Source organism: Glandiceps talaboti, chromosome 16 (assembly GCF_964340395.1).
Source record: "Glandiceps talaboti chromosome 16, keGlaTala1.1, whole genome shotgun sequence".
NCBI lineage: Eukaryota > Metazoa > Hemichordata > Enteropneusta > Spengelidae > Glandiceps > Glandiceps talaboti.
Genome location: NC_135564.1, coordinates 3,429,336 through 3,444,760, shown reverse-complemented (window position 1 = coordinate 3,444,760; position 15,425 = coordinate 3,429,336). Strand labels below are relative to the sequence as shown.

The following is a 15,425-nucleotide window of genomic DNA, read 5'->3' as shown; positions in this document are numbered from 1 at the left end:
TATTAGGCCTTATCCTGGATGTAAAATTAATGTTTTCACTCGATTTCGTCGCTTTAGGAAATGTCTTATCAAATAAAAATTGCAAGGAAGTAAGAAAGGGGAAGAACAAATCCGTGTTGAGGATGATGGATTCGAATCAGTGTATTCGTGTTCAAAATGTATCTAAAGTAAAGTAAAGTACAGAATAGATTAAGGATATGAACATCACTTTGTTATTGTAAATTATGTTAGAATTTGTCAAAAGAGAAGAGCTTCTGCATAATCGCTGTGGCATTTATATCTGCTAATCCATTTATCTGTCAATATATCAGTATATAGCTGTTTGTTCAAAGAGCTGTCTGGAAGGTTCTTGACTTGTTTAGCTCAATCTTGAGTCTCACTGAGGAGTCGCAAATATTGTAATCATGATACAATTATACATTTCAATTAAGGTGAAAGCATTTTCCTGGCACCACCAAGTGTGACCAAGATTGGATACTTCGCAAAGCACGACATTTTATAGGCCACTACTGTTCTTTAAAACATCTGAATTACTGGATTGCAATCATGCACGTTACATTTAGAGAGGAAGTGTTATGCTTAAGGAAATTGAATTTCCAACTGTAATCTCTTCACTTTTTAAGCGAGGTACTTTTCAAATGAATTACGGAATGAAAGACAGTACTAAAGGAGACATTAATTGACATTACATGAATTTATCAATACACTTTGCAGTTTCTCGTCCATAACAATCTTAGTGTGGATTTACTGAGATGTTGATAGAAATTATGCTGAATATATTAGATGTCAGTTGATGCGAACATTTATAGTTCGATAGCAAAATCTTTTGCATGGCATTCTAAGAAGGGATCTAAAGGAACGCACTGACATCATTTGTATGAATTCATATTTTGGCCATATTTTCGCGGGGGAAGTAGTAATCTACAGCTAAGCAAAGAACATGTCTCTAAATGACACATGCTGGGTTATTTTGTTATAGTCATATGTAAATACTTAGCAACATAATGACAATGTCGATGTATGAAAACAAAGGCATTATTATCGGCATTAAGCATTGTTAGCACAATTGATGTAAAAATAGGGGATATGAATGTTTTAGAACATGGACATAAGTTATGTTATCGAATCGTTCAGGTTTGGTTCCGGGTACCCGACGCAACCTAGCTTTTTTAGTGCCGATCCTAAACCTTTTTTTTAGATATTCGAGAAAAAATAATAAAATCGAGAAAATTGTGAAGTCTCGCACTTTTTTTAATTGAAGGTAATCGGAACCACACGATTTTTTTAGGCCTCGTGCAGTTTGCCCGAGTATCAAATTTGAGTTGTGTCAGTAGCAAGTGATGTTTAAGTATGTTCCAGTAAGTAGAATACCACAGGTACCTATTCCTATGCAGCAAAACATAATTTGTATGAACTCAGTCGTGTCCTTTATGTTTAATGGATAGAGTATTTAATAATTTAATCAGTATCAATCACTATATTATGGTAATTCATCTGTTGAAATTTATACCTTCTCCATATCTACATAATTATAGAGCCTACATTGTTCATAAGAATCTAAGTGTCCATTTGTTTTGAACTTAAAGGCTTTACTCACCCTCAAAGGCATAAACAGCCTCATCGTCATTAGCATCATCAACTCCAACATTTGCAGCATGTCTTGCATTTAATGACACCTGCATGGTCAGAAACGAATAGTCACCATTCGTCATTCCCAATTCCGACGCACTCAGGAGAATCTGACGCACATCCCGGCCATATGCACACAGTATAAAAACTGTCAAATACAAAATAGATACATACTATTAGTGATCACAAAACCAAAACATTTTGACAATATGCACAAAGTGTAGCTGTTATATAAATAGTGAATACACTTTTGTTTAGGACCATATGCACCTAGTATAGCATGTGAAATAAACATGAATTATAAGTAGCGGTGACAACACAGAAAGGCTGTATTTTACCCGCCGAGTTGAGTAAAATACAAGAAAAGTTAAAATTGTGTTAGAAGAGCCTTTGGCTCAACAATTTATCGAGTTTACATAAAATCAATCAATCAAACAAACAAACAAACAAACAAACAACTTAGTTGTAACGAAGTAACTTATCGACGGATGTATGGATGGATTGAGGAACGGATCGAAAGGATATCAGAAGAGCTAACTAAACCAGTCGCGCACTCACTATTGAGAGATTGAATTTTAGTTCACAGATCAATCAGTCAAGCGAGTTTATCTACTGTACATTTTGCTGTACATTAATTTTATTATTAATATGTATTCATAACAGACATGTACATTATTTATCAAACTTAATGGTGCCTTCCAGGCATAACACAGACTTTTATTGAAACATATTCTGCATTATTTCCGCATGTGCACAAAACAAAAACGTAACTACGTACTGAATATTGCGATTCTGCTTTTCTGACGGACAGGACTTTCTTCTATATGGCTTGCTTTTCAATTGCCGTACGTCGAACATCTTCAAAAATTGGCATTGTTAACGCAAAGCACGTATTCATGTATAAACGTATTTTCAAGCATATGTTATATTTCGATGGTTCTAATGAAGTAGACTCTGAGAGAGTGTTGGAACTGAGCCAAGACTTAAAAGTTTTACATCATTTCATTAACAAGAAGTAAATTATTGTACTGTTGTCCTTTTAAATACATGTGATGATTATGATTATTTTAGCTTTTATATAGCGCTTTCTAACACTTTTTACGGCTCTATAGTGGCAAATCGTCCCGTTATTATTCCTCAACTCCATGGAGGACATTCAATCCATTGTTGTAAGCACATAGGATTGAAATATTTATAATGTAACCTCTATATTACCAGGTCCTCGCTTATAAAGATGGGTTCGCTGGGGCAAAAATGTAGTACAAATTTTACAAACTTCTTTAGTCATGATTCAGAAACAAACGGCAGGTGCAAGGCTTTAAAAAGTGAATTGAAGATTCCAAGCCGGCCACTCTAACCATAGGCAATCCGTTGCCAATCGACCATCATGGCTACATATATGCTTCACAGGAGTTAATACATGTGATTACACTCCGAATGGTATGCATGTCATATGTATTATTAGTAGTAGTAGTAGTAGTAGTAGTATTATCAGTATTATTATTCAGATGTCAATTTTCTCAATTCATCTCATAAAGTAAACCCTAGTGTTGCGAACTTTAATCTGCAAATGTAGACACTTGCTGTCTCTACGTGAACTACACGTGACACAAAGTTTGTTCTGTAACACAGCTAATTTATGTTTTAGCTGCTTAGATAAACTCGATGAAAGTATATTAATAAAAGTTAACTTAATATGTGTTCAAATGATCGTCATAAAAACGACCATTATATCTGAGTGTGAGAATACATGTCACGCAGTTCGGACTGTGCAAATAACAAAAGAGGGTCAATGCCGTAATTAATACTTAACTAGGTTATTTGAATAGAGTGGGGAAAATGGCCTTAAGGATATTTCCGCGTTTGCAACAATATGAATACGTCAGTAGTAATCTTACTATACGTCTATTATCACGTACGATAGCAATACAGTATGATTGTGTATCTTACTGTGACTCATACAGATAAAAGAAACATGCATCGCTTAATAGTGAGAACAGAATCTGGAAATTCTAAAACCCGTCCCTCGGAATTCGAAGATGTCCGGATCCATGTTTGAAGGACAATTGAAGTCAAAATGTGGTTGTGGGGGAAATTGTAAATATAGAGAACCAAGTGCAAAATTAAGATAAATTGCATTTCCAAAATTGAAAATTAGATTCGACATAAAAGTAGATCCAGTATGAACATTTATTTGCCATACCAAACATGTATTTCATCTACAATTATTCTTATGAACTAAAAAGCATCGATTTCATTGAAAAATGCTATTGGATACCAACAGACTAATGAACTTGATGCTTACATGCAACAATTTGATACAAAATAATTGCATAGAAAATGTCTGAAATTATGTACGAGCTATTGAATTTTCGTCTTTCATTTTACTATGGGTTTAATAACATCTTCAGTGAAACTGATCAAACCCTTACCAAAATGTAATTAATTGGTCCTTGTCTTACCACAAAGTTCGATATAAATCTAATAAGTAAACATTCCATGCTACATGGAAAGGTTTGTGATGTTCTTTTCTGATAATCTAAATTAATTAAAAAGCGTACTATACTACATTCAGACGTTCTCATGAATTAAGATACACCAAGATGTAATTAAAGCCATTTCATCAAGCTACAGGTATGAACTAAAAAGCATCGATTTCATCGAAAAATGCTATTGAATAACAACAGACTAATTAAGTCGTTGCTTTCATGTAACAATTTGGTACAAAATAATCGCATAGAAGATGTCTATGAAATTATGTACTAGCTATTAAATTTTCGTCTTTCATGTTACTATTATATGTAATCCCATGAAATCAATGTTAGTTTTACGTCATAATGCTCCGAGTATGATTCCGCGGACTAATACAAATTCGAGCCGGTAGGCGAGAATTTGTAGTTCGCGGAATCATACGAGGAGCATTATGACGTAAAACTAACATTGATTTCATGGAATTATATATTTATCACATAACTAAGTATTTCCCCTTATTATTCTAAAATTTTAAATCGTATTTTACGAATACTGTATCTTTTCATCGCACTATATTCTTCATCGCGTATTAAAAATTGGAGCCCGACGGCTATGCAAATTACATAATCGCGTGACCTGTCGCGAGGTCAAGCTTACCATGGTATCGGTCGGGCCGGTCGCGGTTCTGTGGTTTCTCAACCAAAATTATCGGTTATAACCTTGCGATGTACATGTAATATCGAATTTAGTTTAAAACGTAAGTAGAATTTGTCTGAATACGACTTTTGTGCCGTCATTTTAATCATATTTTCTCGGGTTGTGTAAGTTCGGAGATCTGAGCGACGGAAAATCGTAAGTAAGCTTGCCGGCTGCTACATCGATAATCTACGTGATTTTTAAATATAATAAAATGTATCAAATAAAAATAAAAGGACTTCTACGTATCAAACTCATGCCATCCAAGGATATATGTAACGTAATGTATGCATTTACGTTTTGAAAGCACGTAATTATTACGATAAACTTGATCGTAGCGTAGGATTGACTCGAACAGTACGGAGAAAAAATAGTTCGGTAGAACAGGGGTGATATGCTCTGAAATCACCCCTGTTTGACGTCACACAGTAGAAGATATGCACGTATTTATGTGATAATGGCTTTAATACCATCTTCAGTGAAATTGATCAAACCCTCACCAAAATGTAATCAATTGGTCTTTGTCTCACAGGCTGTCTTTCCACAACGCTCAATATAAATCTATCTGTAGTTTTTTTAGATATCGTAAAAAGCAGACAGGGCTGAGAACATAACTTTCATTCAACTTCCATTGGAGGAGGTACATACAAAATTAATTACATAGAAACCCATGGGCATACTAGTAAGTAAGTAAACATTCCATGTTGAATGATTATGTTTTGTGATAAGCAGTATATAATTAGGTGGAGGAAATGCCAGTAAAATGAAGATGGTGAACTTGATTACATCATTTAGGGTCATTAACAATTTTCAGTATTCTTGTCGAGGAACAGTATTTAAGAATTTGAACTCACATGAATACTTTAGGATTGCTAAATATATTGAACTTGAAGCCATGTTAGCTGTAACCTTTTGCAAAATATCTTCGTTTTACACGTTGGGAAATAAACCAACGTTAATTGGAACAGTTCTATCCTTCTGATTAGCTGAATGATCTCTTAACCTATCGTTGGTGGTGCTATTTACATTAGCTTGATGGCTGTATGTAAACAGAAATAAGTTACTGCTCCGATTACTTTTCTGTGAGCACCCTGTAACATTGTGGGACATTGATAGGTGGTGATTCCAAGAACTTAAATATGTCGAAGGGGTTAACAAAACTGATAAAATACCAACTCCAGCTAGAGCCAATATAATTTGCAACTCTGTGATTCATTTGGCAAACACTTGTCACAATGGTAACGGGCAGAGGATCTATCAAATGCACATTTTACCCTCAGCAATGATTTTAAAGTATAGCAAATCGGTTACTACTACTATGGACACTTGAATGTTCTTTCTTGTTACTCTTTTCCAAGGTTTAAACCACGATCAACAAACTTGAAGTTCTTCGGAGTTCAATGCAAACGGCGCCAAAAGCGAAACAATAAAGGTTCATTACGAGTTACGAGTAAGTTACTGTACCTACCAAAACAATTCCAAAAGACGTTCCAGTTGTAGCTAATACAACTTTAAAAGATTGTACAACCCGAGTGACTGCACCATTTACCTAACTTTGAGTCACTGTAAGAAAATTATCCACAACCTTCGCCACGCGCAATGAATTATCTAAGACTTAAAAGTGGGAGTCCATCACGCAGTGACAGAACAAAAGCTGCATCGTTTGTTATCTGGAAAGCAGTGTCAAAACTTAATGCTTATCTGATGAAATCAAGCTTTCCTTCTGTATAGTGTTGATTATTTACAGCATAATTTAGTCTGATAGCTCTAAGAAAGATACAAAGTCGTGTCGTGTAGCTTTGAATACACACCATGTAAAGCAGCCATGCTATAATACATCAATTTAATGGTGAATGTATTCACAATGGACAGCTAGACAATTCACATGAATAGAAAGTCTTTGTCACCTTTAAGATGGCAGGAATTAGTTACTAATATTGTCTTGTAGTGGGCAGAATAATCAAACTTACGCCAGTTAAATGTATATAGTACATTAGAATCGATAGCTTGCTCACGATGGAAGTATCACACGACTACTCTACACGGATAAAAGGATTAAATGACCTTAAGATTCAGAAAGCGTGGATATAAAAAGATTAATATAGAAGGGACGTTACAATTCGTATATATAAATCTTACAGGTTTCACCTTAGTTGTTAATAAATTGATTTACCATAGTCTAATGCATTTAGAGACATCGATCGACACTGTGTTGTAACTCACTCTTTGATTAAACCAGACATGCTTCATTTGTCACATGTTGCAAATATTAAATTCGAAGATTGCAGATCTGAAATCCATACGATGGCAGGTACGAAAAATTTGTCTTCCTCACAAGTTAAGCCGCGATGGTTGCCTGGTTATATAGCATGTTCTTACACCCAGAGCAATGCTTATACATTTGTCGATGCAATGTTAAAGTCGGTCCATAAAGATGTATTATACATTTCTTTAGGTTATATCTGTGAGAATTATTCATGCAACAAGCTTAGACATATAACTTGATTTAGTCATGACTTAAGAAGCTGTGGCAACAATGGTATTGTAAAAACTCGGCAGGTAAAATTCATATTGTCTGCAAGACACTTGGTCGTTGAGTGATGTCTGTGCTTTGAAGCTTCAAGTGATAAAATGGGAATTGAAAGGTAACAGTGGGGGATGACATTAAAAGGTTAGAGCAACAGGCCCATCAAGGGGCGGATATGTAATGTCTAATGGATAAGACAAATTTTCTCGCGGCTGTTCTCTTCCCATTTCGAACTCTACACAAAGAGTTTAAAGTGTTCTCAAAAAACCATAAAAAAACTTCAGCGCGTCTCTAACGTCTATGGTTATTTGTCTGTTCGTTTCAGTTCTTTAACAATATTTAATCGACGTTATTGTTCGAATTCTGGACAGTGGATATTATTTCATTTCGAATATATGAATTTAAAATTGGTGAATTCTTATACTGACATCGGTGACATAATTAAAATATATCAAAAATTTATGAATTTTTCTGCAACATGTTATCGATCATAACTCTGCAAAACTATATATCAAAATAGTCACTCGGATCCTTTACCTATATTTGTGAAAATTACCATAAAATTATATATCTGAAGTGGTAAATGTTGTTTTTTCACAAACAGGAGATATCACTTTGTCCAACATTTCGTCCAGACTCGACTGACTTCTTCAGTTATTCAATGTTCTCCAGGTGTCAATGACGTCACGTGGATGTTGACTAGAACCTGAGACCCTGAATCAATAGTAGCAGAATATTGACGAACCAGGGGACATCAAGTAGACATTGATGGGTACGACTAGCGTCTAAGGAGACGAGTGGTGTACACAAAAGTGTATTGATGTAATTAGTATCCGGATGGCGAAGCCTACCATGAATCGGACGGGGGTTGCAGTTTTCGTATGCACACGATCAGGTTCTCAATTCAAAGTTCTTGTCAATAACAACGTGAGGTCTTAACACCTGGCGAAAACATTCAGTTCACTGCCGAAGTTAATTGAGTATTGATGAAAAAATTGGAAAAGGAAATATTTCCAGCTGGTGATAAAATAATCATCATTTATAGAGATCAAATGAGTTGAAATATTAGACTTGTCATCTTTTGTTTATGATATTCACGTCAAAAAATCAACATACAGGTCAAAAAATGTCAAATTAGTGATTCAGTCATATTTGATGTTTTCATATAAACTTTCTCCCCTGATATAACATGCACACGTCATCAAAACCAAGTACAAAGTTTTGATACTCCTAAATTCAATTTGGGTGCTATCAAACTGAGCGTATCTTTAACGGAATATCTTAAACAACTCTTGTACTTTGTCAATATTTGTAAGAGCAAATTCGTGAAATTCAAATAAACGCCTGCTAACAATGTAGTGTTGGTAACTTTTCATGTTAAGTAGAAAAAAGCAGATGTTTTTAATGCTGTATTCATTTATCTTTTAACTTAATCTTCAATATCTTTGCCATTCAGTCCAATAGCAGCTGAGACACGAAACGAATAAAAGAAATCCTGGAACGTCATGGTTTTTTTTTTAAGTTTTCAAGTCATGTTTAAAAAAAGGTCCCAAGCCAAAAGATTTTAGACGTACTTATAGTACTGCTTGATGAATGGTTATTCAGTAGTGGACATGAGCGGCAACGTTTGCGTCAATTCATTGCAGTAAATGTTCCGGTTATCAGATCGTGAAATCGTCATCTGGAGCGGATGAAAATAACGATTGTAATCAGTCGGGTGAACATACCCCTTTCAGCCGATGAATAATTACATGTATGACAAGGTACGAATCAACTAATTACAACAGTCATGTTAAATCCCCAGAAAGCGAAAACTTATCTGATTAAAAGAAGTGAACTGGCGACTCCAGGGATGTACGACAGTTTTCCAATTTCCTTCGAATTTGAAGGGTGTGCTTTAATTGTACAGCCTAAACTTTACGACCCAAAGTCTTATGCGTGTATATAAAATCATGTGACCTGATGTCGTTGAGCACGTGGCCATGGTGGAAGGGGTCAAACTTATTTTTTGTAAAAACTGGTTTATCATATATAATTTCCAATTCAATTTGTTGAAATTGAAATGACCCCTTGGCATTTTATCCCGGATGAAATAATTCAATGATTTACCTCAAGGAGCTTAAGATTTAGTGATCTGTGGATGTATTTGTTGCATGTGAATTATATGAACGGATGCAATCGCGTTGAATGTCTAAAGTGGTATTTTCTCCATACATTTGCAATTCACTTATTGATCTTTCTATCCTTGTTCTTTTGCTTGGCCATGAATTCTCTTACAGTTTAACAGCAAAACGCGAAGGTTTCGAGCATTTTGAGATACGCGGTTTCGTAATACTTTTATTCCTTCTTTTTATACCCAGTCAAGCATGGCTGATGGGTGACTTTACAAATATGTGCTGATGACTATTTTAACCATTTGCACCTGAAGTGAAGTGGTGCAACTGAGAATCTCATCATTTGATGACAATATACAGGGAGATTAAATTCTAAAACGAGTTTATTTGTATATATCACCAAGTTTTGGGAAACGCCAGTTTAAATTAGTGGAGTGTGTGAGCATGTTTAAAAAACGCCACTGACATTGTTCTTAATTGTAGAGGAACACGATTCACTATGTTCCATCTGTTGTAGGTATAATGATCTACCTTTATTGATTTCAGAATGACAAAAGGGTGTAATTTGTGAGGAACATTGTATGCCAAACTTTTTCTTTCGATGCTTTCATGGAATCATGTTTTGATACCACTGCCTAGAACAATACAACGAAAGAATACACACTGAAGAGTAGAGTTTCTTAAAACACAGTTTAGTGATAATTTGCTCTTGAATGACAATATAATACGTCTGCTCAAGACATCTTCAAGGAGTCTCCATCATGCATCATTATCTTTTTGAAGCTATATTACAACATACTTTTTTTAACTGGTCTTCTTTAAGACAGTGACGAATGAGTGCACATGATTTCTATGGAGTAATAACAAATACCAAACTGAATGTTAGTAATAAACAAAGTATCAAGATCCATCACGGGACATTGTGTTGGTAAAAAAACATATTATTACACACTATGAGCTATTAATATTCAAGCATGCAAAGATTGATTTACATTCTGAATCAGGCTCTAACTATTGCATTCATGGTCACATTATTCTACCATATAGAAATGTTAACAAATTTAAAATGCATAGATATTGAAGGGCGATGTGGGTGCGCTTTGTTCAGCTACGTGTGTGCCTTTTGTGATTTGAATAATATCATAATGTGGCATATACCGTGAATACAGAAATAGAGAAAGCAATTGTGGTACGCCTATTTAAGTGACAATATTTCACATTTAGTCATAAAATGTACTTAACATACGGCTGTGTTCGAATTAATACAGAATTCGACGTTAAAATTGCCATCATGGGGCTGAATACCATATCACGGTGAAAGAGATAAACACATTTTGCATCTTGCGAACGGGTGAAATTCAAGGTTGTGAATAACGATCTAATGTAAAAAGGGTCTATATTTAATTTATTGTATGAAGTGTTTTACTCTCTTTTCGTGCGAGATCCTGAAAAAAAATACTTTTAGGAATTGCTCTAGCTACCCTGTAATGATGTAATGAATACCTCTATATGTAATATTTGGAATTTGCAAAGAAAAACGTGTCTCGTGGGGTGACAAGTATGTATTACGATAGCTATTTGTTCAATAATTCGAATTGACTATGTAATGTTGTTACGTCAACAGAAACTGTCCACCTGTCCGGTGGTCCTTACACTTTCAATGTGCATTATCTGTGTTTTCAACACGTCTCAATACAGCTTGTATTTTAACACTACGGTGATTTCTCCATTTTAAAAATGGGAATTAAAGTTCACCTTTCACCTTTTCTTTCTTTTAACCTCAGTTCTTTCTTTGAATTAGTTGTACATACTGTAAGTAGATTTTAGAAATCCCTTCTTTACAAATAACGGATTTTTCTGTGTCGTGTGTATCATGATTATACATGATTATAGAAAGCCAATCGCCGAATTCCCTAGACACAATCATGATATCACGTAACACTGTCGATAGCAAAGAATGTCGAGTTTCGTAGATTTCTCATCGTAAAGTCCACAAAGAAACGATCATGTATCGAATACAAAAAAAATGTTGAAGCCATCCAGACGACAAAATGAACGGTTATTGAATAGTAGCAAACAAGTTCTTTTCTTCACACTCCCTACAGCTGTATAGATTTAAATTCCTTTGATGTACCATAGATTCAATAATAATATGATATCACTGTACAATATTTTACCCTCGACTTTCTCTCTCTATCTGATGTGTATTCGTGGATGTTCCTTATTTAATAACTTCCGAGAGAATCAATATTTCTTAACATTTGAAGCGCAAAATTACATTTGAATAATATGCACCAAAAGTGCGACTAAAAAGAAAAAAAGAAAACTAAATGGACACGTGCTTTGAGCACAATACTTTTCAAAAATCAACTAATCACCAGCTTAGGGAGTCTGTATAGAAAGTCAGTATGTAAATTTCTTCTGCTATGCCTAGTCAGAGAAGTCAATGTCTTGTGTGAGGTGATGACAGGTGCAACTGTTTTCCTTACTTTCCTTGGAAATATCGTCATGCCTTTCAAGAATGTCTGTTCAAAACTTTATTAAATTTCTATCTCCCTCTACAAAAACTAATTTATATTTAAATCAATAAAATGGGTATTCAAACACTAACCAGAACCAAAAATTCTTTTAGACCTTAGTATGATGTCAGATATGATTTTGTACGCTGTGGCTTTGATTATATTGTCAGTGCATATCTACAACATATTATCATGTACATATTACTACAGCGTTTTTCACAATGTTGTCCAATTATATATAGGTGTACATACTAGGTTGTGAGATATATATATATATATATATATATATATATATATATATATATATATATATATATATATATATATATATATATATATATATATATATATATATATGTGTGTGTGTGTGTGTGTGTGTGTGTGTGTGTGGCAGTAATAGTGTATATGCTGTCTTTAAAACTGGCTCTGTAATAAAGCGATGCGTGTTGCAGGCAATATATCATAAATACAGAGCTGTTAAAAGGTCAAAAAAAGCATCCAAGACGGATTCAATCCACCTGTGAGGATTTCTTACCGTGAACAGCAATGTTCGTATGTCCCATATATACTCTTTCTAGAATCAAATGATTATTTTTTTCCGCTATGGGCTGTATTGATTTTGCTGCAACAACCAAGGACAAGGTGAACTCACTTAATTTATACATGACACCAGTTGTCAAGAAGTATCATGATGTCAATATTTCTTAACCTAGGTGAAATAGTTATTAGGACGATGACCAAACTAGCATCGTGACGATCGTGATACAGACATTTCATATCAAAGGTACAGATTTAAGACCAATAGCTGCGAGAGGCAAGCCATTCCTTGAATGTCTTTGAACCACATTACAAGGACGTTGTGGTTAAACATGTTCGTGCTGCTGTGTCGGTAATGTAAGATACCTTAGGCGTAAATATCAAATATGAATATTCCTATTCAAGTTGTTCAACTGACTCACAGGCAAACACTACTTAAATTCTTATTACATCCGTATTTCCCATTGACATAAAAGGTTAAGTGTAATTGTTCAGAAAGAACACTTAAGTGTGTTCGGAAAGAATCCATATTGATGTTTGACTTCATAAAATATCAATTCAACCTGATTGAATGTATATTATGTACGTGGAGAAACTAAAAAAAACTGAAAAAGATGAAGCCGGTCTAACCATTCTCTGTATATTGTGATACGAAGCAGTAAAAGCATATTATCTGTCGATATAGAATTTACATTGTAAGGTTTCATAAAACATTATATGATGTCGTTGCTGAAACTAGGTTGTGTTCATATCTTACAATGTGTCTTCAAATTCCATTGTTATATATCTGTTAATTATATGAAAATTAGAAATGTGACATAATATTATACACTTACATTGAAACCTTACTATAAATCATATCACGAATTATAATACCACGATTTAAGTCGTATTGCTTTAATTAATCATTTTGCTTATAACTTACACCTAATTTGCATATCTGATATTAGCTCAAATATATACAATAGGCTTGAAATGAGAGCTTGGAAATGTGAAGCTCTAATGATATAAATTGTGAAGCTTTCAAAAGAAAATACAGGTCTTCATTATTCTAATACTAACAGGATAAAAGTATGTAGTAAAGTCAATTCTCAAAACCGCACTATAACTTAAAGGTCTTTTCATATTTGCGACAACGCAAAAGACACATATGGCTGGTCATTTATAGTCCGATAACATGTAAATTTTTTACTCTAACATCCGACAACCCAGCCTCAGCATATGTCAAAAGCCAATAAAACATGTCAGTTCTAGCAATTTATGTAAAGCTTTAATGGTACGACAAAATAAATCACAATCTTATCGTCAAAACCTTTCAAAGTTCTACCATCGAAATGGAAGTTTGTTAAAGAAACGAGATAGCATTAACTCAAATTCAGTAACTTTAAAACAGCAATGACGTTGAATGAGACATCACAACTGCTTCAGGCAAAATTTATACTGAGCCCGTCTTTACAACGTGCAAAGTTCCTAACCTGAAAATCGATTAATCGAATTTGAAGCAGCTGCAGATAAGAGATGAGGCACATATAAATCCAATGATTGCACGTCTAAAAAAAACGTCTGCTACGGATAATCACACCAAATAATGATCTCGAGGGCTAAGGATCATCTTCTGAGTTCAATTAAATCACAAACTAGTTTAGTCATAAACAGCGTGACATGTACATGATACTCCTGGTTTCTTCTGTGGAGCCATTCCTATTTCAATGACCATTGCTGATACCACATAGTCGACGCCGTCATCGTGATAGTAACAACGGCTGGAATGATTGCTTAAGTTCCCGCTTGATTTTAAACAGTGTTAGTACAGATTCAAACGATGTGAGATTTTCATATGCATTTACAAGACGCCCACATTTCATGAGTAGTTGCATTATTCCTACTTTAAGCTAAAGAACGTATACCCTTTTAACATACAAAATCATGAGAAAAAAAGTATGTTGTTTTTGCGCTTGAATGATTCAATTCTTCACAATGTTTACTATCAAACTGAAAGTTTGTTTCCCGATACGTTTGCATGATCGTTGAGTTTCGTCCTCTGAAATGACTGAATCCAAGTTATGAAATTCTTGTACTTTAACATTTCAATTTAATAAATGGCTAGGGCGATTACTCGGCATCAGTGTCGTTGTAATACAACCCAACTTAAAACATGTAATCCATGAATCATGGTATGAAGAAAGGCACCATTCTCTGTAGGATTTGGTTTTAAAAGTAAAGATCGAGGTCTTTCGATTAAGCTTCCCCAGAGATATTGTGGAGAAAACCACTTTATAGCTACCTTTGTCGTTCGGTCTACAAAAGACAGCGGAAAGACAATTTTCGTAAACATAAAAATATACCTAATTTTATCATTAGAGAATATGTTATCATTAGAGAGGATCCAATATTGTTGCATTCGCAATTTGTTTAAGATAATATAACAAAGAACTATTTCATGAAATACAAATCAAACTTTCACAGTCTTTTGGGCCAATCAAAATGTAAGATGTGAGACAGTTTATACATATATCTCTCTACAATTGTATGAAACTAATCTTGTATGGTATGAGACCAGAGGTACATGTGCAGATGCACATATAGAACCGAATTTCAGATGGTAATAACTGGTGGGGTCAATAGTATGTCGAACTATATCATAAATATCTATTTGATCCAATTGTTGTATGAATGGTTTATTCTTGATTATTCCTGGTGTAGTCGGAATATGTGCATTCAACAATGGCCTCGGATGACCCTGTTACATTTGTCATTATTTTTGCTGACAAGTAAATACGTAATTAGATTATCGTATATACTACGACACAATTATCAACATGGTATGATTGTTAAAAGAAATAAAAAGGGGAGCATGCGTCATTCCTTCTCCTGAATAGCTACACGTCAGTCATCCCTGTATATTCCTGGGAGATCATCACCCTAGTGATG

At 34.4% G+C, this 15,425-nt stretch overlaps 1 protein-coding gene across 1 annotated transcript in view; it reads right to left on the bottom strand.

The window, feature by feature from the left end:
• LOC144447850 (atrial natriuretic peptide receptor 2-like) overlaps positions 1-15,425 on the bottom strand; it is a 52,724-nt gene that overhangs the window by 24,618 nt on the left and 12,681 nt on the right. The window contains exon 2 of the mRNA XM_078137970.1: positions 1,598-1,777. Coding sequence (XP_077994096.1) covers positions 1,598-1,777 — 180 coding nt within the window. The remainder of the gene's footprint in view (positions 1-1,597; positions 1,778-15,425) is intronic.